Source organism: Nematolebias whitei, chromosome 3, assembly GCF_014905685.2.
Source record: "Nematolebias whitei isolate Nwh7 chromosome 3, NemWhi1, whole genome shotgun sequence".
Taxonomy (NCBI): domain Eukaryota; kingdom Metazoa; phylum Chordata; class Actinopteri; order Cyprinodontiformes; family Rivulidae; genus Nematolebias; species Nematolebias whitei.
In genome coordinates, this window is record NC_056500.1 from 22,212,936 (window position 1) to 22,239,677 (window position 26,742).

Sequence of the window (26,742 nt, forward strand, 5' to 3'; positions counted from 1 at the left end):
GTGCTCTTCCTATCTTCTAGGAAAAATAATTATAATAAAAAAATTATATATATATATATATATATATATATATATATTCTGTATTTGGTTGTTTCAGTCAGTCACCTGTGACAGATGAATAGCTCATCAGATGACAGCACGTGTCTGAGTATCAACGAGGTAATGATTGGAGAAAAGACAGATTATGGAGCTGCATGGTCTCGTCAAGCTTCAGACTGATGAAGAATGGAGGCAGAGCAACATCACTGGCACCAGATCAGAAGAAACCTTCATGAATCTATTCGTGTTTGGGTCTATCTGAATTTCAAATATGAAAGTCTTGTATTGGTGGACGATGATAGATAGGGGCTGCAGAGAAGTCTCAAGAACGATTGCCAGCAGATATTGATGCGTTCTTCTAATTATCTCACTATTGTGACTCGGTGAAATTTACTTTGACGTTTTATCTGTAATTGTTGTTTTTCACTCTTGCTTATTGGAAACTGTTGGCTTTTTTAACACAATGTGTTCAATATCTTAAACCAACTGACAAACAGGTCTCTCTTGTAAATGAGTCCCGAGGGCTCATGGGACTAACCTGTATAAATAAAGGTTGAATGAATGAATGAATCCTTATTTGCTTTGTTATCTTGATGATAACAGGTTTGGCAGAAGCACCAGACAGTTGGATGTTTTATAAAAGCACCCAAGGTACTGATGGGGTCCTTAATGTAGTAAAGGACAGCTGAGCAGGGAGACGGTGTGTGCACATACCTCTGAATCTAAATTAGGCCTCAGAATAGAAGCAATTGCTTTGATTCATTTTAGCATCATATATTTGGCTGACGTGAGTAAAATGCAGTTGATTTAGCCGGTAACTTAATTCAGCAGTGTGTTGACACCAGAACATTTACAATACTCATTTCTCACGGTTATTGTTCTGTTATTTATCCTCACCAGATTTCTTACTATAATCTTACAATAATACATTTTATTTTTTAATTTTCCAAATAATCACTCACTCGATTCTTACATAAAATATGTTGATTGTTTTTTCAGTAAAACACATTAAAGTCCAGATTTATGTCTCAATTTAAATCCATTTTCTTCTTAGGAGGAAGGAAGTTTTATGCTTCGTGATGTTTGTCAGTGAATGTTTGATGCTTGACAGGTTTTGTAAATGCCCAAATGTGTCTAAGTTAACCATCTTTCATTTTAACCAGGAAAGAAAAATATGCATAACATTAAAACAAACAGTTATGCTGAAAGGTCTCAGAAAGATCAAAACTTCTCTTGGTTAATACAAATAAGTCGTTCCATGGTACATGCGATCACATGCCCCATTGATTTTCTTAAATACTGATTTATTGATATTTTCATGTTTCACTCCACATTTTACTTCTGGTCAAGTGTGCAACTCTTTATCGACAGCTTTCTAAATAAAAATAACCTTAACTCGATGTCTTCAGACATGAATCTGGGCAGGAATGTGGCTCGAACCTTCATGGATTATTATAAACTCAACGACGTCATCAAGGACAACATACCACAGCAGCTTCAAAGGTAAAACTGTGTGGTACCTGGAAAAAAAAAAAGTATAAATACAGTAAAATGTATTACCAGTACTTCTTTATTGTTTGTTTTGAAAGTTACGTAATATATTTTGTGCTGCTTTTTTATTTCTATGCCATCATCAGTGTAGTTTATGTTGGTATTTTTCTCCAGCACTGATGTGATGTTCCAGATGTGCAAAATCAACACTGGGAAGGGTGCTGACATTGGAAGAAACACAGCGGACAGGGAAAAGGAGACGATCCAGGATGTCAGGCACTAGACAGTCAGACACATATTGAGCATGAATGAAACCCACAGCATCCTTCACAGCTCATTGTATTTATAAGCTCCACATCAGTCCGATCAACAAATTATTTTCACAGATTTGTAACAGTGGGATGATTGGTATTGAAGGACTTAAACCAGAGCATGATTCATCCTGGTTTGGGCTGATGTTTAAACCCATAAACAATGCTGAGGGGGATGAACTGGGTTTAAATTTTTTTATGTATTTGGCAGCTGTTTGTTGTAGATATAAATGTGTAATGTGAGGGTTCGTTGGTTAGATCCCTCCACATATAAAGATGAGCAGGGTGCAAACAGATAACTTTATTAACAGCAACTCCAACGATCTTCACTCGTCAACCACAGACATTCAACAACTCTACAGCTCAACCTGTGAAATGTAATTGTTACTTTGTATTAGCATTATTTGCCTTAGTTTGTTTGTGAATTGTTGTTCTTAATTAAAAAAAACAAAAACAATAAACAACACTTTCTGGTCTTGACCTCACGTGCTCTAATCCATTAAATCAAAAGATATAAGGTAAACACAGTGTGAAGGACAAAGGAAGATTCATTTGATTATTAACACTTACCTATGTTGTTAAACATCTTTTAAACATGTAAATATGTAAATAATAATTCTGCTCATGAATGTAAATATTAACCACTGTGGATTTATTTATATTAACCCAAAATATATGAATTACCCTCCTTTGTAAACCTTACAAATGCATGGACTGTGGTGTATTTTATGACATCAAGAAGTGTTATCTTTGTGTGATTAAAGATTTAAACACTTAAGTCGGATCCACTTAAATTTGTTGTAAACCTATATGTTTTATAGGTAGGTGAAGAATAACGTCATTTTTCTTTGTGGTGCTTAGCAAACATTTTAATATGTTTATATAGCAATTGCATTTCCTGAAAAAATGCAGTTGAAGAACTTGCTGAGAAACAGCTGAAATTAGCTAAAAACATGCTGAAATATAGCTGAAATGGAAGAACAAGCCTAAGTTAGCAGAAGAAAACAAAACAAAACAAAAAAAAAAAAAACACATTTGCTGAATTGGGTTTAAATAGGGAAAAAATGCACAAAAATGAGGAAATTAGCTAAAAAAGCTGAAATTAGAAGAAAAAAAGGTGACAAAGCAGAAAGAAGCTTATTACCAAGTGACATGTAAGGAACTGAAATGAGCTATAAAAAAATTGGAATTAACCTTAAAAGCTGAATTTAGCACCACACCTAAGTAGCAGCTGAAATAGCAGAAAAGGCTGAAACTAGCAAAAGTAAGCTGAATGGAGCAGAACAAGCTGATTATAAAGAATCAGCTAATTAATTAGCAAGTTAATTAGACTGAAGCAGAAATTACCACGAAATACTTGAATTTACCTGGTAGCTGAAATTAGCTAAAAATGCTAAAAGTAGCTGAAAAGGTAGAACAAGCTTAAATTAGCAGAAGAAGGCAGAACCCATATTTGCCCAATTAGGCTGAAAGAAGCAGAAATGAGCAGAAAAAGTGGAAATTATCTGAAAATAACTGAAATTAGGAAGAAGGAAAAAACAGCTGAAAAGCAGCGAAAGCAAAAAAAAAAAAAAATTAATTACCAGAAGAATGTGGAGAGAGCACATTTTGCTGAATCAGGCTGAAAAGTTTAAATGAGTGCAAAAAATGTGGAATTAGCAGAAAAAAAACTAAATTAGCATAAAACAGCTAAATAATAGCTGAAATAGCAGAAAAAGCTGAAACTTGCAGAAAGAAGCTGAAAGAAGCATAACAAGGTGAAATTAGCAGAAAAAAAGGTAGAAGAAGCACAAAAATGTTGTAGTTAACAGAAAAAAATGAAAGGAGCACAAAACAGCTGAAAGTAGCTGATTTAAATATATATATTTATTTATTTATTATTTTGCGTAAGGAAGCTGAAAGAAGACTGGGATAAAATGTGACAAGAATAATAAAAAGTTGTAAAGAGGTGAAGGATGAAAATTCAGCTCAATTTATTTCCTATGATAAATAAATGGCAGAAAAGTCAAACTAAAGTTGCACCAATACCAAAAGTCATAGCAGGATTGTCCTGACAGAGCTGAACGTTTTGATAAATGATTTGTCACAAAAAATGTGGAACGAGAAAGATGCCAAAGGTAACTAGAAGAATTACGAAGAATAATAACTATAAACAAGATGTAATTTACTTTCTCCTGGAACGATGTAAACGATCACAGGATGAATCACTAAGGCGGAAGCTGGATTTTGGTCACGTGACCCTACATCCGCTTGTTGCTGTTCGGCAGCCATGACAACGAAGTTTGAAAAGTTGGATGGATGGCATCAATGAAGAAAAAGATTTCCTCCTCTGAAAAGCGCCAGAAGTCTCTGAAATGCACCGTGTACTTGGACATTTTGAAAGTAAGTGTGTTTTCATTTCTCCGCTTTAGAAGAAAACAGAAACAGCTGTTGCTGCTCGCGCTTTGTTCACGTTAGCTAGCTAACAAGTTGATTCCCTCTGCTAACAGTCCTGGTCTGTGGGCGACAGATCACAGACAACATACAACACCAAGGGCGATCTTTATCGAACAAAATATCATGTTAAGGATATTAATATATATCCATTATTTGAGTCTCGTTAAAATAAACTAAGAAAGCGCTGCTATGCTAATTAAACTGATCATCTGCTGGTGTGAGCGCTTGTGTAAAAGCAGACGAAATGTTCATTTATGTTACAACATCATGCTAAGGAAGGCAGAAACACACTAGTCAAAAGATTTTACCTAAAATAAATATATAAAAAAACATATGTATCGAAACCCCACCAGTAAAGAAAAAGAAAAGAAGAAAGAAAAATACAACAAAAGTCAACAAGTCAATTCAATTCAAAATACTTTATTAATCCCAGAGGGAAATTATTTGTTGTTGTAACTCATTGTCCTCATTTCATTAAGAGATGTTATAGACACTGATGGCTGTAGACAGGAAGGATCTCTTGTAAAGGTCCATCTCACAGTGGATCCTAAGAAACTGGCTGCAGATGCCGTCTGATCTGTCCACCCAGACTTGGCTGGCCTCTTGGTTCCCCCTGTCTGTAGGATCACCCGAATGCCGGGCAGAACTCCTCCCAGAGTGATGGTCACTCACCCAGCAGTCTGCCGAGCTCCTCGTCACTGCGGACAGCCAACAGTAGGTGCAGAGGGACGATCCTGTCCCTCCGCTGTCACGAGCCGTGTTTCCTGCTAGTTTCAGGATCTCAGTGATCAGGCACTCGAGCACAGCTGGCAGGTAGATGAGAATGCGTCCACAGAACATCCTTTTCAACTCACTTGAGATTTGGGGCTGTAGTTGAGATAATATTTGAGCTTTTGAGATGTTAATCAGCTGCTCCTGGTTGTAGAAAACAGCATTGTTGCCATGGTTACGCATCATAACAAATGTCCAAAACTAAAAAAAGTTTCAGTAAAAGTCCTTCCAGCTGCACAGCATTTGATACCAGAGGAAACAATCATCCAAAAAATGTGATTTACATCCAGAAAAAGAGGAATTAGTTTCCAAAAGCAAAATCTCAGAATGAATGTAACAGAGCTGCTCCAACATGCAGCCACCTTGAGCGGCGCAGTTCTAGAAGGTTTGGATCTGAATTTTATTAATTATTATTGTTGCTAAAAGTGGTTCTGGAAACCATTCGTACATTTTCTTGTTCTATTTTTGTTTTTCTGTAACATGATGATAATTTGTTTGTCAGCTAAGATTTTTTTTTACCTCAATTTATGATTTATATGTATTTTTTTGTTTTTGTTTGTTGTTGTTTTTTTTAAATAGCAATGATGAACTTTTCATGCGATAACATTTAATATAAACAGAAGTTTGTCAGATTACTGGTGGGCATCACAACATTACACTGGAGTTTGTTTGAAAGCTGTTTATTTGTACAGTTAAAATACTTGGGCTGATGGGTTGCATATTTCCTCTGCAGTAATTTCTTCACTGGTCAGCAAAGTGATAATTTGTGCATGTCAGACCATCACAGCTGTCTTTGCACCTAGATGTTCCTCTTTAAAGGCTATAGACTCAAATTTTGATAAGTGAGTTAAACTCTCCTATCGAGGCGTGTTGCACAGTGTGTTTGTCTTGTCCTAAAGCTGCATTTGTTGGGCATGAATAAATTATAAACTGTAATCCCATTAAAAAAAATCTCCATCACAGGCTGTACTATTATTTTAAACCCACAATGAATGAGATTCTTTAAACTGTGCGTATGTGAGGTTTTTACCAAAAATAATAAAGAACCTAATCTGCATTTTACCAGACGTGTTGGACTTATTGTGTGCAGGTTACATGTCCAGGGGTGCTTCTGCATGAGAAGAATGACATCTACCTGCGTGTGCGCATCATGGGCCAATACAGGAAGACACTGTGCTTACCTCTTGTCTTCCCGTTACGGTTTCACCACAAAATGTTTTTTGTCAAGGTCAGATCAGTAAAGCAGATTGCACAAAAATAAATAGCCTTGTCTAGGATGCACAATGGGTGGGTGTCTGGGATTTTATAGACGTGGGTTTAAAGCGAGTAGAACGTGTAGTGATTTATTTGTCTATTTTAATGATGTTCCTTTTTTACCACCCTAACATTTGTTTTACATTTTATACTTGGTGTTCAATGTAAAAACTCTCTTTCCTTTTATTTTTGACAACAACAACCAAAAAATCCCAATTGTTTTCAGTCGCATGCATAGATTTGTAGCATTATTTGTTTGTCACAAGTTATTAGTATTAATACATTAATAAGATTATAAAGCTTCTGGGAAAATGTTTAAATTGTCGCCTCCAGTCAAAAGTTTATTCTCTTAGTTCTGATAAAAAGTTTCCTGTTTTTATTAAAGAAAACTCCAGCTTTAGATACTGGCCTGTCAGCCGGATCTTGTCACGAGTATTGATCCTTCTGTCGGCGCTCTTGTTTGTTTTACCAGACTTTCTCGGGTGTTGTTGACCCTGCTGTTGTCGCTGACCTCCTTGAAGGTAAACGGCCATCTGGGATTTACTTCTTCATCTCGTAGTCCTAAACTGTATTCTGCACAATCTTATAGGCTATTAGCGGAGATAGCAATCATTAGCTCACAGTCTGTTTATGCCTTTCTTCCTGTTAGCTGACACAACAGTTTTTGAGCTGATTCAGTTGGTCCCTCCAGGTACGCTTTCTGAAGATGGCCATAATAAATCCCACTCTATCTACTAATTACAATGCAAACTCAAAATATTTTACGTGGATTTTTTTTACAACTGGGCGTGTTCTTTTTGTAATATTATGGCTTTCAGAGGGGGAGCTGTTGGCCACGATGGAGAAAAACAGCAGAGATTTCCTGTACCCAGATCTCACCGTGTTTGACAGAGAAGGAAAAGCAGAGCAAGAGGCCTTCATGAACAGATCGTCCACCTTTCCTGTGAGCTGTTTATCATTTGTGTCCAACTGTTTTCCTTCCAACACTGCCCGTTATGGAAGAGACTTCCTGCGCCTCGGTATAGTGATTTGAGGTTTTTGTTGATTGTATGACACGTTTAAATAATTTTATTGTTTACTATTATTATTATTATTATCATCGAAGAGGTGTTATGTTAACTCCTTTTGTTCACTTTTAAATTTTAATCTACTCTTATTTCTCAGTACCTGATAGTTTCAGCTTGTTCCAAGTTTTCTTAAATGTTTGTATTTTTAAGAAAGGATTTTGTTGAAGGGAGAAATGTGCGTTGTCATTCCACGTCTCGATTCTTTTATTTATTTCTCTTTCTTCCTCCTTTTATCCCTTTATCTTTCATTTTAATTCCTTCAGCTGTTGTCTGTCTTCCCTCCTTTCACCTGTAGCACCAACAGACATAAATGTCTTTAAACACCATTCCCCTCCCTGTTGCTCTTATGTTTATGTTTGAGCGCTACGTAGCAATTTAGATGTCTCGCTTCGAATGCCATATTATTTAAACATCACTGGAGCTTTTCTGTTTTCTGCTGTTTGTTTTTCTCAGCTCAGACGTAGAAGATGTGCGGTTGTAAATTAGTGTTTCATGCAGCGCTTTTATACGTCCTTGTATCTTTGTGTCCCTGTTAAATACTTTTTGTTTGCTCTGTTGTTGCTCTCCTGCAGGGAATCTCCCCTAAAGTGAAGTTCACCACAACATCAGTCATAGAGGAGAGTGATGGGAGCGACAGTTGGGCTGCTTCACCTGTAAGTGTGTTTTTAATACATTTTTAAATCAGTTTTCTCCTGCCATAAATAAATGGGAGGTTTATGCTGAGTACATTAGTATGTATGTGTTGACTACAGCCACAGCGCTGAAGATTGATCTCTGGAGGACTCTAATGAGTGGTATCACTTACCATCACATTTGTCTGTTTCCACTATACATACCCATCTTCCATTGTTGCCATGGCTACTGCATCCATCTATCTATACCAGCAGTGATTCAAGGGTATTTGTTGTCTCTTTGTGAATGTAATTATGGGGAGGCAGATCAGTGTTGCTGATACTGAGGCACACGTCCTGGAGTTTTCACACAACAACCAGTCAGATGCATGTTTTTATACACCGTTTATGCAGGCAGTGGGTTATTTGTGTTTTCACCATTCTGCTTATGAATTTTAAAATGTCAGTATAGTAAGTATTTACTTGTGTATCTTTGTTTCTATTCTGATTTTGGTGTTTTTATGTTTTCTGTCATAACATGATCATATCCTTTGTTGCAAACTTTTGTTTTGATTTAAATCCGTGAGACTAAATAAGTTAATGAAATCAAATGTTTAACAATTCGTAATCTTCCATGCAGTGGTTGGCAAGTTGTGCCAAATACAGACTACCGTATATTTCCAAGGTGAAGTAATCTAAGCTAAGCTATTGGTTTGAATGGGATGTCACTGACAGCAAAGCAGATTGTCAGATTGTTCTGCAGTGGCCCCTCAGGGGGATGTCTGGATCAGAGCACCGCTGTGGCTGTCAGACTGCAGGATTTCTCCATTTTCTCTCTCCTAATGGCTTCTCAGCATAGGCATTTTCCTGACGACTTGTCTATCCCGCTGACAAACTATGTAGTAAACTAACAGAGCTTCAGGAGGAGGGAGACTTCTACAAAACATCCTGAGCAGTACTAATCAATGGAAGCTCACTCAGTACCAAAGGCTTAACTTTGTTCTGGCATTTTGCTTCCACTGTCGTCTAATGTTGTCACAATTCCTTTGTTAAATTCTGTTTTATTTATATATTGTGCATTAATTACACCAATAGTGAGCAGTCTGCTAGTCCACTTTGACTAAAATACCTCAGCAACTCTGAAATGAATTCCTAAAAAATATTTTTGACAATTTCTCTAAATATTAGATTTTATTTGAATTTGAGTTTAAAAAAAAAAAAAAACTGTCTATTTTGGCTCAGATTTTTAAAAATTTTCTGTGAGGTCAAGTACCGGTAATCCAACAGACATCCAGGAGTTAACTAAAGCTAATCAGGTAAACTAAAGATGAAGCCATTTTCCATTTATCGTGAGGACCAACAAGCTCAGGCATCTTAAAAACCACCAAAAAGTTCACAATCCCAATTTGAATTAAAATTCATTTCAGTTTATTTATATAGTGCCAAGTCACAACAGAAGTAATTTCAGAGCACTGAACATAAACATTCATATATAAAAATAATAATTTTAACATTATTTATCTGAGGAGCAGACTGCTTTGAGTTTAACTCCATGCAGAACTCTCATCTTGAGCAAGCATGAGGGCGACAGTGGAAAGGAAAAACTCCCTCACGAGGAAGAAACCTTTAGCAGAACCAGGCTCAGGACAAGCGTCCATCTGCTTCGACCGGCTGGATTTGAGAGAAACATGTAACATCTACTCATCCATCCAGCCATTTTCTGTTTGTCTGCTTTTTCTGTTCAGAGTTGAGGAGCTGCAGCAGTCACTGTGAAAGAGGGGGCACACTATGGACAGGTGTCCATCACAGGACCCAATATCTTATTAAATTTGTTATATGCATGTCCTTTTCAGGTCTTTGTTCATTAAACACAATAATTTATGACATGAATCACATTTTGGTGCTTGTTCACAAACCAACATGTTAAAATCATTACTATAAAGACTATGAGGGTCATTCAGGTCAGCGCTGCGATTGTGAACACATCAGTACAAAAAGGTCAAAGCAGCGTCACACAGGAACAAGATCATGTTATTTATGTTCAAATGTGCCTTTATTCCCAAAAGCTAAGTGATTAAGGAAAAGGCTAATCAGGGTCAAAGCGTCTGACCAGGTGATAGAAAATGTAACTGTCCATTTAGCAAAGAAAAAAACCCCAGAGATGTGGGTCGATTTAAGTCCGAGGTGTTGTATATCAGATTATTGTTGAATGGCAGTGTTGATGATCATTTTATTAATTATTTAGTTTCTCTTAAACATAGGTTTAACATGCTGTCATTTTTCTAATTAGAATTTTAGATTATATTTGTTTTACGGGCAGCCAAGGCCTCTTGATCATATTAGACTAGAGATGGCCATCAAATGCAATTAACATTTTATCTTAACTTATTTATCCCTGGTTGGCATTACCTGCAGGAAGTGAGATATTGCATTAGAGAATGATGTTCGTGGCTGTTAGAGTTATTGAAGTAATTCTGCAGAGCTTGTCTCCATGGCAGTGCTCGCTGCCAGAGCTGTTGTTGTTATAACACTTAAGTGGAATCGTTTAGCTAATGGTTTAATGGTTTTTGTCCAGTGAGAGCAAGTCTTTTGAGAGTGAGAGCCTCTGTCTTAATGGCTAAACTGGGTGGTTCTTTCCAAAAAGCAACAAATTATGGTCTCCACACAAATTTGAACTACTTGAATGCTGTGTGTTACGTTAACATTCTGACTGGAGAGTAAGCTTGTTAATACATTATTCTCTTCTGTTCCTGTAAAATAGACTGGTTGTCTTTCCCCGCTGAGGCCTTCTTTAACCTCATCTCGCCAATGTTCAGCAAAAGAGTCCTCAAACAGTGGATGGTTTTCCAAAGCTGATCACAAGAACTGTGCCAAATGGAAGGAGGGAAAGGAAAAACTTCACCTTGAGACCAAAGTCACAAAGAGACACAATGTGACTAGAGTTAACGCTGGGTACCAACAGCCTACGGTTTCCTCCAGGACACGATCCCTGTCCCCTTACACTCACCGCAAGATGTGTGAACTCTCTGAGGACACCAGGCAGAGACTCAGCCACCTCCAGTTGGGGCCTCACCACTTCAGGAAGGAAACCGAGAGCCAGCCACCTTTCCTGGTCAGTCACATCACATCAGTTCGTTCCAACTACAGCCAACAACATCATCATAATGGACTGCTTAATGCCGTCTGGACACACTCAGTACACGAGGTTTATAAGATTAATGAGATTTTGAGTTGCTGTAGTTCAGACCTCAGTGGAAGCCTCCAAAACTTTAACTTAATCTTGCGGGCAGATTAAATGGAGGGCGTAGTGAGAGAGCAGCGTTAATCTTTTTACCTAAGATATTAATGGATTTTGACGTCATAAATGTGCTTCAGCTATATGTAGATGAAATATGGTCAATTATCCTCACTAAGAGACTTGAGCCGGCTTTAGGAACACGCTCTGTATTTAAACTGGAACACAGATATTTAACAGCTTAATTATGATTGTATCACTGGTTTCTGAGATTTACATATAAAAATGAGTCGTTTTCTTATTATGCAGCTTCAGGGATGAGTATACTGTTGATAGACAAGAACAACATAGCCTCTAGTCTTTCACCCCCCCCCCCCCTCTGCTCTCCACTGTGTTTCTGCTTGTGTGTTGACATCAAATCTAATCCTGAATTATGACCATCAGAGTCCATTTGGACACCATTAACGGAAGAACTGATTAGGCACACTTTATATAGACTTTATTTCAATACAATACTTGTCTTATTTAAAACAAAAGCTTTCTTTTCTGCTTCTGTATTTCCTGTGGGGTGATCTCCCTTCTGTAATTAACCCCCATTAATTGAGAGTCAAGCTGCAATTAACAAATAGACACTTAATGAAGTGGTTCAGCTCGGTGGTAAATGTATTATCAGTGTGGATTTCAGCCCTGCTGTCTGTGAAGAAAAAGGTTTTTATGCAGGTTGGTGTGGGGAAAAAATGTAAGACCTTTTGTGATTTTCTTAATAAAATACTCGGGCCCAAAATGACACAGCAAACTCAATTGTTCGCTTTTATGTTGCTCAAACTGAATTGTACAGCTGTGATTAATGCAGTGTTTATTACTGCACAGGGCAGCAGCAGGAATTATAGTTTTAAACTGGTCTAATCTGGGTCTAAACTATAGTTTACTGTTGCAACTTAGCATGCTGTGCATGTGTGTTACAATGAAAACTAGAGGAATTTGATATCCTGTGAAAATGCAGTGTATGAAAATTCAGCTTATTACTAAAGAACTTGCTGAAAAACAGATGAAATTATCTAAAAAAAAAAAAAAACGTGCTGAAATGTAGCTGAAATGGAAGAACAAGCCTAAGTTAGCAGAAGAAAGCAGAAAGAACACACATTTGCTGAATTTGATTTAAATAAGCAGAAATTAGCACAAAAATTAGTAAATTACCAGTAGCTAAAAAAAGAGCTGAAATTAGCAAGAAATAGCTGAAAAGTAACTGAAACTTCAGAAAAAAAAGTTTAAATTACCAGAAAGAAGTAGAGAGAGCACAATTCAGCCCAATTAGGCTGAAAGAAGCAGAAATTAGCACAAAAAAGTGGAAAATATCTGAAAAAAAAGCTGAAATTTGCAAAAGTCAACTGAATGGTAGTTACAAATTTAGAAAGAAGCTTAAATTACCAGAAGGAAGCTGAGAGAGCACATTTTGCTGAAGTAGGCTGAAAAAGGTTGAAACAAGTGCAAAAAATGTGGAATTAGCTTAAAAAAGCTAATAATATATTAGCATACAAACAGCTAAATAGTTGCTGAAATATCAGAAAAAGCTTAAACTTGCAAAAATAAGCTGAAAGGATCATAACAAGCTGAAATTAGCAAAAAGAAGTTAGAAGAAGCACAAAAAATGTTGTAGTTAGCAGAAATAATCTGACAGAGCACAAAACAGTTGGTGAAAAACAGCTAAAATTAGCTACATGTAGCTGATAAAAGTTTAAGTTTACACAAGCAAGCTGAAAGAAGCTGTACATGAACAAAATGTGCAAGGAGCAGTAAAAGGTTGTAAACAGATGTAAAGATCTGAAGGATGTCAAATGAGCTCAGTTCATTTTCTATGAGAAAAAAAAATGGCAGAAAAGGCTAAATATGTCAAAAAGCTAAAGTTGCACCAATATCAAAAGTCACAACACCCTTCTCCTGAAGGAGCTGAATGTTTGGATATATGGTTGAAATGGCTTGAAAACTGCAGGACGAGATGGAGGCCAAAAACTTTACACACTAGGGATTTTAACTACAAGAAATATAAACAGGATCACAATAGTGTGAATGCTTCATAAGCATTCACAGTATAAACTAATGTAGCCACAACTCATTGTATGCTGTGTGTTGTGACAGGTGTCTGGTTGCAGTAATACGTCTGTAATGGGAACACCTTCGTCCGAGCTAAGCAGCAGTGTGTGTAGGCGCTCTGTCACGTTTGCAGATGGTCACACAGGTAGGCCTCAACTCCACACAAAAACTAATACATGTTCTGTTAAACTGCATCGTGACTTATTGTGAAGCAAAAATAACTCATTTTTTTATATTTTCCAAAAAAACAAAATGAAACTATTTCAGTTTTTGGCACAAACTAGAGGCATTTGGTGTCAATGTGTAAAATCTATTTACTGGTCTTCAGCAGCATCACTGTTCACCTCCGCATGGCATTTGTGTGCTTAATTATATGGTTTCAAAAGGTTTCCTTACATCTGTGTCAAACAATATAGTTTTTAAAGCTGCTAATGCAAGCTGTCTAGTTTCACAAAAGTCTGTCAACACTTGTTTCTGTGCAGATTCTTCTCTCCTCGGGAGTTATCGACCAAGAACAGTTAAAGTAAGTCAGATTTTTTCAGACTCGTATTAACAGTGAGCACAAAGAGAAGTGTTGTGATGTTAAGATTTTGTTTTTTACACAGTCTCTAAAAGCACGTGGACTTCTCCATCCTATTATCAGGACAAACAGACAAACACTCCAGCTTTGCTTATCACGTTCATCATCAATAATTTCCCGCCTGTAAATATAAATAATGGTCAACTTTAGAAGAAAATGTTGTAACAAACATGATCACATGTAAAATACTTAGTAAAAAGGCCAAATATATAAGTAGAACCAGTTTACAATAATAACACAACAGTGTCATTTGTGTTTCTGCTTTGTGTCAAACTAAACTCTTGGACTGAAAATAGAGCAGCGTGTTTTACAAGTGGCCTAAACAGATGTGACCTTACCAGGTGGAGTCGGCTGCAGTGAAGGTCCAGCCGCCTCCTGGGACCTCGTCTAGACACGAACCATGGATCAGAAGCCCTGCGAGAGGTTCCACCTCCGTTCAGTCCAGCTTGGCTGTGTCAGACTCCAGCAGCCGCTCCCTCAGAGACAGGTACATCTTTTTCTGGACTTCAAATCTAAACGAATTAGTCTTTTTTTTTTTTTTTTTTTATCTCAGTGACAATCTAAAGAAATAGATTTTAAAAAGTCAGCCCTGAGAACGATGACTGTGGAACGGTCCGACTCTGTCACTCCAAAGCAGCAGGAGCGACCATAATCCTTTTTTTTTTTTTTTTTCATTTTTTGTGGTATTTACTCTGATTTTGTTGAGATCCATCTGTGTACATCATTTGTGTTTGCTCAAAAGATCTTGAAAGCAAAACTGGCACCTGTATGAGTTCCCAATTACAGAGTTCAGTAAATAGAAGGCGATCCCACGAGGCGCTGGCATACACTGCTGCCGCTGTGCAAGTCTGTGTGCACACACACATCTAATCTTTAATTTTGATCACACTCGACGGGCGGGATGAATTCCCCTCCACCTTTTAAATTACAGAAGCTGATGTCTTGTCATGTTCGTTCATTACTGACAGAGAAGGGAAAACAAAGAGGAAATGGTATTGATTTGTGTTTCAGCTCGAGACTGATGCATTTGACCTGATGTACACTTTAATACGTTCAGAGAGACCTTGTCATCAATCACAGCAGATGTTCCGTTTTGTTTGTTTGTTCCCCACCCCCCTCCCTCCGTCCTCTCTGCTGAGTTCCTAAGTAAACATTAAAATCAATAGACAATCCTAAACTGAAAAGCAAATTGCAGGAAATGAATGATACTTTTCTCTCAATTGGAAACGCGACAGGATTTGTTGGGTGTGAGATTAGAGTTGGTCTTTGTAGATGCTCTCTGACAGGGAAAGGGACACGTCTTTCCACGAACCTCTGATCTATAAAGAAAATGACAGATGCCACCGGCAGCTTTTGCTCTCCCCCCTAAGCCTCGGAGTCTCAGTCTATTCATGTTTCTGGATGATTTGTCCTTGATGACTTTTTGAAACAGGTAGTGAGTTTATCTGATTACGGATCAAAAGCGTCTGTCCCAACATGGCCAGCAAGGCGGTCTGTCACTCATCTCCCCTCCCTCCTCAACAAATAGACGTGGACGACAAGTTGTAGAGTGGGATTTATTTGTCAATTTAATCTGTTTTAGCCTGACACACTGCACAGATCCAACGAAACACAAACCGCCCTCCACGTTCTGCCTGTTCTTGGTCGTTACTTTGTTTTAGAACAGATTAAAAAATAAAATAAGAAGCTAAAATCAGAATGATCGTTGCAATCAAAGAGATGCCTCTCTAATTGTCGTTAACTGGGTGACGCACCATCCTCTCATCTCTAATCTGTGCTTATAGCGCAGACTAGTGGGCAAAAGGAAGGTCTGCCATCAACATTGTTAAGAAATAAGATTTTAAATGCACTAATGAAACCTCCTCACCATCCTCGTGTACAAAGGCAGCATTAATATGAGTTTAATAATTTTTTAAAAAGCTGTGATGCTAAAAGAGTTCAACATTTATGGACAGCAGGTATTTTATTAATAACTTGATGAAGGTGGGAGTGGTAGAAAAACAAAACAAAATGGTGATTAATATTAAAAAGTGATTCTTTAATTATATAAATACATAAGAGAAAAACTGTATAATAAATATATATTGTATATATAATTATAATTATTGTTTTGGAATGTAAATTTCACTTGTTTAGAACATCTGTCCCAAAGTGAAACCACTAACAGTCGGGAAAATAATTTGTCTCAAGACTTTCTCAGAATAATTATCATACCAGAGCAGTTTTATGAATAAAACTAAAATAAGTCTGTTTTATAAAACAGCATCAGTGTTCAAAGGGTTCAGGTGTTTCCACTTTAAATTCAATTGAACTGGTTCATATTTGAGGTCTGATAGACAATAATTCATGTGCTGAAGCAGGAAAATGTTTTTAAAAAAAGGCAGATTTGGGATTGGATTTCGTTAAAACAATTTTAGTAATCAAATTATATTTAGAACAAGAGAAATGCAACGTTTTCTTGTGATTTGTTGTATTAGCGCATGTCTTTATACTTTTAGTTCCTCAGAAGTAAACTTTACCTTGACGCTGACAAAACGCAAGAAGTATTTAAAGTTCAAGAATGAAAAAAACAATTTGTTTGAGGGCAAAAAAAAAAAAAAAAAAAAGCATGACACAGCAGAAATACACTTTTATCTCAACTATCTAAATTGTCTCCAATGTTTAACAAAGTTCAGTCAAGTCATCTGGACGGTTTCTTTTTCTGCTGAGAAGTTTCGTCCTTCATCCAAAGGACTTCATCAATCCGAGGAGTTACAAACAGCACCACCTACACAGTGGACCAACCAGTAGTCGTCGATGGGAGAGAGGGCGGGCCATCACCAGCAAACTGGTTGGTCCACTGTGTGGGGGGTGCCATTTGTTTGTGGCACCTCAGATTGATCAAGTCCTTTGGATGGATGAAACATCTCAGAAAAATAAACCGTCCAGATGACCTGACTGAACTTTGTTGGATTTTCTATCTGGATTATCGAGCATGAACTCTGATCTCTGTTTAACGTGTGATACTGAAAATTGAGTTAAACTTCTCATCTGTCTCAGATTTCAGACGGGTCCATCCTACTGGGAGCAGATCCACAGCAGAGTTCAGAGCATTCTGCGCACACACAAAACCACTTTGACCCACAGAGTGAGCGAAGACCTTCAACTCGACAGGACTAAAAACAGAATGCGAATTACTGAGTTTCTGCCATGAAGTCATTTTAATATTGCAGTTTTCTGTCAAAATAATTATTGCTGGTTAGACTAAAACACATCTTACATGTAGAAATAAAACCACATCAGCTGTGTATTTAAAAATCTTTATTCATAATTTCAAACCTTCCCAGCACACGCTGGCTTCTTGTTCCTTTTGAAAACGGCAGGATATTTGCTCTGGTTCTGTTCAAAACTGTACCAACACTGCTTTCCTCCCACCTATCAGCTGGGCCGCAATAAAAAAAAAAACTAAATTTCTCTAAAGCCGTCTGAAATTGGCTCGGGTATATAGAAGCAGTATTTCATGCGTGTGGGAAGGAGACGAGGCGGATGTAAGCTGCAGCTGTTAATGGGCTCGTCTCTTGAAACGCCAGAGACACAAGAAGGTAGTCGAGCCACCAGACTGAAGGGATCTGAGAGAAGAGGAACTAAAGGAATCCTGAATGAAAGAGCAGGAAACAAAAAGATTTCACCAGAAAAATGCAAACATTTACACACAAACTGCCATTAAAAAGCAGAATTGTTTGAAGTTTGCCATTTTTATCAAAGTGGAAGTGTGTATTTCTGCCAGATTATTTCAACAGTGAGTTCATTCCAGATGTTCTGAGACCGAACTCTGTCTGAACGACACTAAACACTGTTGTAAACGACCACTTTTCAACTGGATCAAGGACCATAATGTGAAAATCAAATATTCCTAATGCATTTCCCCAAACAGATAAAAATGTTTCGTATTGTACGATTTTGTTGCACAACAGGTTTCAGGTGGACATAGAAACAATACTTCAAAGAGCAGTTAAATCTGAATATTCAGGCCTGTGATTTGAATTAAAAATGATGCAGTCTGATCACTGCTAGTCTGTTTTAGCGCCTTCAGATAAGAGTATTTATGAAAAGCCTCCAAGTCGGTGTTCATTATATCTTCAACTTCTTCTGGAATTTCTTCTTGTTCCTCCTGCCAGCTCCTTGTGCTGCTTTCTCTGCCATTACCATCTGGTACCTCTTTTTGTTTTTCCTGAAAAAGAAGAAATGCATATTTATTTATTTTTTTATGTGATTAGTAAGAACACCAACACTTGATGTCCACTGAATGCATCTTGCTCTACTTTTGCAATAAATCAATGTTCACCAGAAGCAGCACTAGACTAGAAGAAAATAGAAGTTTTATGTTCTGCAGTAAATAATACCATCTACTACTACTACTACTACATCTATGGCTCAGGAAGATAGACTCAAACAGCCAATTAGCTAATATCTTAGTGCAGTTATTATTGACTTTAATTTTTTACAGTTCTTTAAAATTTCCTACAACCTAAATGTATACTTTTTTGTCTTTATTAAATATTGAATATATTCTCTGCACTCAGCAGGTTGATCGGAGTCATTTCTAGTTTTAAATGTCAAGCCCACAATAAAATAATAAAAACATCCAGTGAAGATTAAAGCTGCCGATGAACGATGAGGCCAAACGTTGCAGTTTGTAACTTGCCGTCTGAACTCGGCGTCAGCCAGCAGCTCCTCCACCATGGTTCTCTTCCTCTCCTTCTTGGGAACGTGGGAATGGTAGAAGTCGGCTGGGTTGTCCACCACTGTGCCGATCTACACCGCACACAAACACAAACATTTACAGAATGTGGTATCTGACAACCTCACAATAATACAAAGTGAAATGTTGCATTGTAAAACATTTGAATATAACATTTTGAGGATCTGCCTTTTTTATTATTTGAAGACTACGAGTGTTCATACTGACCTGGAAATATTTGGGAAACCCATCTCTGTCGTTCTTTTTGTAGAACCTCTTCGGATCCAGGGAGCCTCTCATCTTCAGGATTTTGAGGTCTCCTTTCAGCTCCTGAGTGAGCTCTGGGGCCTTCATATCAAACCAACCACTTCCTGTTGATTTCTCCCGCTCGGCCTGGGGAAACAAACAAAACAATGACGTCTGTGATTTCTTTAAGGTGTAGAACGAACTGCAACCTTCTTGGATGTGAGGGCTCCACATCCCGGACGATTGGATTCAGTAAATTATTTCACTGCACAGATGCTTACAAACTTTGACAGCAGTAAATCTATACACCAAAGGACTCCTCTGAAACTCACTCTGCGTTTGAGCTTCAAGGCTTGTTTGGATTCACTGCAATGAGGCACTGCGTCCTTCTTCTCAAAGTCTGGTCCAATCACACTCTTCTTCATCACCTGTGCAGGAGAGAAAACTGCTCAAAACTCTACAAACGTTCAATAACTCGGAAAATAAAGGTCAACGTCAAACAAGCTACAAAAACTGAACATCTAAAAGTTTATAATTCATTCGTTGCCTCGGATCACCTTCAGAAGAGAAAAAAAAATCAATCCTTAATTTACCTCATCTAGGTTCTTCTTCTCCTTTAGCTTTTGCGATGAACTGGAGACGGGTTTTGATTTGCTGCCATCAAAACTGATGTACAACCCCCCGAGCTCCTTCACTCTGATGCCGGGGTCAATACGGCTGGACAACTCTTTCCTGAAATTAATAGGCACGGAGAAAAATCCTTAGGTGCAGCAGCCACGTCTCATTTCTCACCTCTGTTCGTTTGAAATATACATTTATCAAAGTGTTTGATGAGTGAGCCGTCCTGTCTGCAGAAACATCTGCAGCAACAGCTTTAGAAAACAGACAGCATCTCGTGGACCAGTTATAAAACGTTACATTACTGTGTGAGTGTTCCTGAAGTGTTCACACTGTTGTGATCCATTTTTCTTCTGTACGTTTTGGGCATCTTTCTCGTTAACAACACCATCCATCCATCCATTTTCTTTACCCGTTTATTCCATTTTGGGTCACGGGGGTCGCTGGTGCCCATGTCCAGCAATCACTGTGCGAGGGGCGGGGTACACCCTGGACGGGTCGCAAGTCCATCACAGCGCCACATAGAGACAAACGAGACAAACAACCATTCACTCTCTCACTCACACCTAGGGACAATTTAGAGTTACCAATCAGTCTAACATGCATGTTTTTTGGACTGTGGGAGGAAACCGGAGTACCCGGAGAAAACCCACGCATGCACGGAGAGAACATGCAAACTCCACCCAGAAAGGCCCCTGGACCGGGGTTTGAACCAAGGACCTGCTCGCTGAGAGGCAGCAGCTCTACCAGTTGCGCCACCGTGCTGCTCGTTAACAACACAAAAGGTTAAATCATTTCATCTGGACCAGTTTCTTTGAAGGAGACACGTTTTGTCTTCCATCTGGAAGAACGTTTCTCCCTCACAGAAACTGGTCCAGATGAAATGATTTAACATTTTTTATTGTTATCTACCTGGATGACTGAGCTTACACCTTTTTTTTTCACATTTCTTGTTCCACAATTTTTGTGTTATTCAACAACTCTTATCAAAACATTCAGCTCTTTCAGGACAATCCTGCTATAACTTTTGGTATTGGTGCAACTTTAGCTTTTTTAAATATTTAGCCTTTTCTGCCATTTTATTCTCTCATAGAAAATGAATTGAGCTCATTTTACATCCTTCAGATCTTTAGATCCGTTTATAACCTTTAACTGCTCCTTTCACATTTTGTTCTGGTTCAGCTTCTTTCAGCTTCCTTGTGCAAATTTGAACTTTTTTTCAGCTACTTTCAGCTAATTCCCGCTGTTTGTTTCAGCTGCTGTGCTCCTTTCACTTTCTTTCGGCTAACTACAACATTTTTGTGCTTCTTTTAACTTTTTTCTGCCAATTTCAGCTTGTTATGCTCCTTTCAGCTTATTTCTGCAAGTGTCAGCTTTTTTACTATTTCAACTACTATTTAGCCGTTTTCATGCTGATTAGCTTTTTCAGCTAATTCCACATTTTTTGCCCTCATTTCAACTTTTTCTGCCTAATTCAGCAAAACTGTGCTCTCTCCACATCCATCTTGTAATTTCAACTTATTTCTGCCTTTTTAATTTTTTTTTTTTTAGATAATTTCAGCTTGTTCAGCGTGTTCAACTGTCCCCCTCTTACTATGCTGTGATTGCTAGTATCACTCAGCCCTCTGTGAATAGTAAACAGCCATCAGTGTGCCAATGATCCATTGTTAGGCTGATGGTTCTTCTTGAGCATGTGATCAGCTGGTTTTGGTTGTCAGCAGCAAACTGGTTGATCCACTCTGAGAAGGTGCTATTTAAGAGACTGAGCTGAATACAGCACCTCAGACTGAGGAAGTCTCTCGGATGAGAGACGAAACGTTTCTACATTTTTTTTGTTGTTGTTTTGCTTTGTTTTGTTTTTTGAATGTCCAGAGGACCAGATTTAATTTTTTTTCCTACCTGGATTATTGAACATGCATCAGGATAATTTCAGCTTGTTTCAATTATTTTCCAATTTTTATGCTAATTTTTGCTTCTTTCAGTCTAACTGGGCAAACATGTTTTTTCTGCTTTCTTATGCTAATTTACTTGTTCTACCTTTTCAGCTATTTTTTTTTTTTAGCATTTTGTAGCTAATTTCAGCTGTTTTCAAATAAATTCACGTGTTTCTTGGTAATTTCTGCTACTTTCAGCCCAATTAACTTATTTCTACTAATTTCAACTTGTTACGCTCCTTTCAACTTTTTTCTGCTGGTTTCAGCTTTTTCTGCTCTTTCACCTACTTTTTAGCTGTTTTGTGCTTAATTTACCTTTTTCAGCTAATTCCACATTTTTTAGCTCATTTCAGCTTTTTTTTTTTGCTTCATTCTAGTAATTTAAGCTTCTGTTCAACTATTTTTTTGTTGCTCATTTCAGCTTTTTTAACTAAATTCCTAATTTTTGTGCTCATTTCTGCATATTTAAACTTTATTCAGCAAATATGTGTTCTTTCTGCTTTCATATGCTAACTTGGGCTTTTTCTCCCATTTCAGCTACATTTCAGAATGATTTTTTTTTTTTTTTTTAGATAATTTCAGCTGTTTCAGCAAGTTCTTCAGCAATAAGCATTCACACTGCATTCTTGCCAGAAATGCAATATCTCCAGTTTAATTACAATTATTTGAACTAATCTTGTTTAATGGTTAATGTAGTTACTACAAAAAAAAAAAAAAACAGCAAGGAGAAACAAATATTTTTCATCTTGCAGTTTTGACAAACTGTGAGGAAAACTTTCGTTAACATTTCAGAATTCATGTTCAAATTATGTATTCAGTAAAAACTGGGCGAATTATCTAATTATCAGCCTCATAGTAGAATAATGGCATCACAAGGAACAGGTAAACTCATTTAAGTTATTTATATGACAAATATCCACTAAAATGTTGCAATTATGATCTTAAAACACCTAACATTAAAAAATTTCCATCTAAAAACTAAAATATGTTTGTTGTATGTTTAAGCCATGATATAATGAAGCTTTGTTTGAAGCAGTGGCACAAACAGCTAAAAGGAAAAGTTTAAACGGACCATGACGTGTTGCTGCGTTTAGATTTAACACCAATGTTAAGAATCAATCCTGCAGGAGATTTCGTCACTGCAGTATTAAACCCACAAGGGACTGATTGTGTTGTAATAAACCTCATGTCATATTTCCAGTTCCATACATTCACATTCTGCATACAAATCATTATTTGGTCAATCTTTTGGACTCTTGTTGGCCTTGATGGTTTAGATGATGGTGATGACAGAAGAGAAAATGAGGAGTGAGGGAAATCTGGGTTTATCACAATTAGTACTGTCATTGTAATATTAAACAATAGTAATGCATAACCCAAAGTTTTCTAATATTGTGCAGCCACACTGCTTTATCACACTGACCAGATCATTTGTAAATACATTTGTCAGAAACCAACACACATTTTTCTGTCAAGCCCAAACTAAAGATGAAAAGATTCTCGTTCCAAAGTATTAAATCAAACATAAAAAGGTTATCTTGAGCTAAATCAGAAGGTCCAGTTTGACTGACGTTAATTCCAGTAGTTTTCCAGACTATTTAATTCTGAAATGTGGGTCCACACTCAATGTAAACAAAGCACTTGGCAGAATCAGCAGAAAGCCTACGGTGAACATGGCTGACCCACAGACCAGCTGTGGTCTGCAGGTAAACACATGTATGTAGTTAGCATCTGGGTCACAGATTATGTTGCTAATTTGTAAGAGGTTTGATTTTGTTTATTTGTGGGGAGGGAGTGGGTTTTATTACTTTGTAATGAGTACCTTTAACATTCTGACACTGATCCGACTCTGGTTTAGTTTCTCACTGACGCACTTGGACAAAAAGAAAAACTTGTAATATTCATGTTTCTTTCCATAAATGGACAAAAACCATTGTTTGATGTACTTACACTTGGAAACTTCTGCATGATGAAAGGATTTTTGAGCTCTCGTCATCATCGTCATCCTCCTCTTCATCAACAAACTCCTCATCTTCCTCCTCCTGATGAAGTGTTTTGTTCGTGGCCTCCTCTTCCTCTCTGTAGTACTGTTCATCAGCGTCCTGTCCAGGCCGCTTGTCAATCATAAACAGGCCTTCAACTGATGCAGCAGACATGTTGGAAGGTCCTCCTTGTCTCTCTTCTTCTTTCTCCTCGTTAAACAGCTCCTCATCATCATCGTCGTCATCATCACTGCTGTCCAGCAGGCTGATATATTTTGCACTCTGGACAGCAGCATCTTCAGCCGCCGGCTGAGTGTCTGTTCTCAACGTGCTAACAGTTTCCTGCATCGTTACGTCTGAGACGTCCTCGTCTTTAACTTCAGCAGACAGCGCCTCCTCCTGGTCTTCGCTGGTCATTGCACATTCTCCATCTGCTTCTTCAGCACAAACTGCAGAGAGCGCCACGTGAGGATCAGCTTCAGAGATGTTCGTTGCGTCCTTGTTTTCTGGTTTTGTATCTGCTTCACTGGAACCCACAGCAGTTTGCTTCACACCTTCAGGTGTCTGCATGTGGTCCTCCAGCAGGGTGCAGTCTGCATCATCTGCGGTCATGGTGCTTTCTAACCTGGAGTCGTTCAGCAAACTGACCTCAGCTGATTCTACAGCATTTTCTGCGTTGCCACCACGTTTCCTGGCTGAGCGCCTGGGGGCCGGATCCACTCGGTTGCTGGTCCCTGAGTTTGCACGGCTGCTGCTGGGGGTTCCTCTGCTCTGTGGGCTGCCCACTGAGGAACTGTCTCCCATCACCTCAGATTCTGAATCCTCAGTTTTTGGACCCTCTGACTGTGTTTTGGCTTTTCCACGAGTGCTTAAACTGTAAGTGGGTCCAGACTCAAAGCCGTCAGAATCACAAACCGGGGGCTCGGAGACATCTACGGTGGCTGCTGCTTTCCTTCGTGTGGACCTGGTCTGCTGACCTGTCTGAGAGCTTTCTGACAGCTCGTCTAAGAGAATGGGAATTGGACACGGTTTTCTTCTGGACACTCGTCTTATGATGCTGGAGGCGCAGCTGTCAGAGTCTGAGACCTCAGATTCTACAAGCTGCCGTTTGGCAGACGATCTGGCACCAGGAGGTTTTCTCTTACCTGTTGCAACTCTCTGGGATTCAGACATCGCAGAGCTGCAGGACTCTGCTTCGGGCACGAGGTCGGGTTTGACGTCTCCCGCCGCAGCCTGAGCTGAATCAGAACTTTTAGGGGCAGTTTTTCTTCTCAAGCTGCTTCTGAGGCCAGATTTGGATGTAGATACAAGAAAGGAGCACGACTCCACCTCAGACGTCTCTTCATTTTCCTGATTTCCAGCTTGTCTGCTTCTCCTCATGGAGCGTGTGACTGGGGGTGCGGTTGTAGAGACTGCCGAGCAAACCGACCCCCCGTCTGATGTGTCTGCTTCATGGACAGAGCCCACAGGTGTGGAGGGAAGCTCTGGACTGTGGACCCTCAAAGCTCTGGTGCATCTTTTGTTAGTGGAGGTGGCAGGAGTTACCGAGAGATGCCCACGGGTCTCTTCCAGGGTCGTCTGGACTTGACCTACTTGTTTAGCTGCGCTCCGAGTTTTTCGGCCAGTGGAAGGAGTGGCCTGTGAAGAAAATACACGTTAAAACTAAAGTTGGTTCTTCACACTCTTTTAAAGCATATCGAAAACTGACAGTTGTCAAGATGCAAATCTAAAAATAAAAATCATTTAAAAAAAACGGTAAAAACTTTGCCGAGTTAAACGCAGTTCACAAAAACTGTTCCCATCCCCTCAAATACACAACTCACGTTTGTCCTCAGAACAAAACCACCTTCATCTATCTATTCACTAATCAAAACTTTTTATTTGTAGTACTTTCATTCATCTTTTTTTATTTGCATATTCTAAAACAGAAATAAATAAAAAAACAACAGAAGTTTGACACTTTCTTTCTGACAGACTCTAATCCTACACTGTGTTGTGTTTAACCAAGTCCATTCATATACACATGCATACATTTTATTCTAAGAGAAAATTATTAAAATATATTTGACTTGATTTGTAAGCATATTTAAGAGTCAGTGTGACACACTGACATCAACATATTTAGGAATAAAAAGACAGAGTATGGATTGATTAAAGTTGACTAATTTAGAACCATGTACAACAATAATACACTCCAACAGATGTTTTCTGTCAGATTTATCTATCTGAAGTCTATAGGCTGAACATTCACTGCAGTGGACACATCTGTACAGGTCTGGTGAACACATGAATATGAAACTATCGTCTTTAGATAATACTTGTTGTACTAGTCAGTCTGTTTCTTTCTCAAAGTCGGACAGCAGGGCTCTGTGAACATGCTGCACAAGGAGGCTGACATATTGATTTTAGGGAAAGTTGAGAAAAAACACATCCAAACAGAAAGTACTTCATTTTTCCATCTGTAAGACCGAGAAGAGAAAAATGGCAAGAAATGCTGCATGTTTGTGAAAACACCCCACTGCTTTGATTTGTTTAGGTCTGTTAGTTGGTTTGTGAACTTATTGATACTATTGACAAGAATAATTTGAAAAACACACAGATTTAATTGAAAACATAATAATTTTAAATGGTGACTGTACTGTACTTATATAGCACCTTTCTTTCTATCTACCCCTCCACAAACATTCAGAGCACTCATCTCTACTAATCTAATCTGTAGAGACTGATCTCCACCACCAGAGGACTGCAGGACATGTGGATCCTGAACATGTAAACTACAGTAGATGTTGTATAAATAAGCAGTCGTGTATGAGGAGTCAGTGGAAGGCTCCCCCAGTTAAAATCCATCACTGGTCATTAACTTCTTATAGATGTTGCTGAATCATTTATTTATTTGTGCTAAGTAGTTTAAAATATTACCTAAAGTTGAGCACACTGGACGTCTCAAAAGTTTTAGACTCGATTTAATTTTAAACTTGATTTTAAACTTTCCACTGGTTCAGCTCTGCTGTGACCAGCTGTTTTTATTCATGGAAACATGTTTTGCTGCAGTGTGCGTGACAAAACTAGGAAATTTACAAACACAAAACGCTTACTCGTTTCTGTCCACGTGAGGTTTTCGGCAGATCCACGCACCCGCAGACTGACACGCGACAGCTTTAATTTGCCGCCGCTTTGACACCTCTGTTAAACCTCGGATTATCTAAGGCTCTTAACGCGTCTCTACGCCAGACGTACCTGAACCGAAGATTGCATCTTCTGGTTTATTTCACTGGAAGAGTCCGAACAGACTCCGCTCCTGGTGGCCACCATCTTGGATGTTATATTCTTCTTCTTGTCACTTCCGGTTTGGAGTT

General features: G+C 38.3%; 3 protein-coding genes across 3 annotated transcripts in view; 2 read left to right on the top strand and 1 right to left on the bottom strand.

Annotated features, from left to right (window-relative positions):
* The window catches only part of agbl4 (AGBL carboxypeptidase 4), a 396,952-nt gene extending 395,039 nt beyond the window's left edge, over positions 1–1,913 (top strand). The window contains exons 11-12 of the mRNA XM_037698354.1: positions 1,449–1,542; positions 1,705–1,913. Coding sequence (XP_037554282.1) covers positions 1,449–1,542; positions 1,705–1,813 — 203 coding nt within the window. The 3' untranslated portion in view covers positions 1,814–1,913. The remainder of the gene's footprint in view (positions 1–1,448; positions 1,543–1,704) is intronic.
* Positions 1,914–4,099: 2,186 nt separating this feature from the next.
* spata6 (spermatogenesis associated 6) lies at positions 4,100–17,079 on the top strand. The gene is made up of 11 exons (XM_037674251.1): positions 4,100–4,223; positions 6,139–6,276; positions 6,775–6,823; positions 6,952–6,993; positions 7,121–7,245; positions 7,942–8,022; positions 10,742–11,092; positions 13,352–13,451; positions 13,789–13,829; positions 14,228–14,373; positions 16,926–17,079. Exons 1-11 carry the CDS (start codon positions 4,140–4,142, stop codon positions 17,077–17,079), a joined length of 1,311 nt encoding a protein of 436 aa, XP_037530179.1. The 5' UTR covers positions 4,100–4,139.
* Positions 17,080–17,501: 422 nt separating this feature from the next.
* On the bottom strand, positions 17,502–26,719 carry dnttip2 (deoxynucleotidyltransferase, terminal, interacting protein 2). The gene is made up of 7 exons (XM_037698108.1): positions 26,624–26,719; positions 23,355–25,024; positions 19,446–19,584; positions 19,185–19,280; positions 18,835–18,999; positions 18,571–18,680; positions 17,502–18,096 (listed from the first exon to the last, which is right to left on the bottom strand). The coding sequence occupies exons 1-7, from the start codon at positions 26,696–26,698 to the stop codon at positions 17,997–17,999; spliced, it is 2,355 nt and encodes a 784-aa protein (XP_037554036.1). The 5' UTR covers positions 26,699–26,719; the 3' UTR covers positions 17,502–17,996.
* Positions 26,720–26,742: the final 23 nt, after the last annotated feature.

Coding starts and splice junctions, on each gene's coding strand:
- spata6 (XM_037674251.1), top strand. CDS start 4,140: ATGGCATCAATGAAGAAAAAGATTTCCTCCTCTGAAAAGCGCCAGAAG. Junction 6,824..6,951: donor TGTCGCTGACCTCCTTGAAG/GTAAACGGCCAT, acceptor TCTTCCTGTTAG/CTGACACAACAGTTTTTGAG. Junction 8,023..10,741: donor ACAGTTGGGCTGCTTCACCT/GTAAGTGTGTTT, acceptor CCTGTAAAATAG/ACTGGTTGTCTTTCCCCGCT.
- dnttip2 (XM_037698108.1), bottom strand. CDS start 26,698: ATGGTGGCCACCAGGAGCGGAGTCTGTTCGGACTCTTCCAGTGAAATA. Junction 25,025..26,623: donor AGATGCAATCTTCGGTTCAG/GTACGTCTGGCG, acceptor TTTTCTTCACAG/GCCACTCCTTCCACTGGCCG. Junction 19,000..19,184: donor CCTTGAAGCTCAAACGCAGA/GTGAGTTTCAGA, acceptor TTGTTTCCCCAG/GCCGAGCGGGAGAAATCAAC.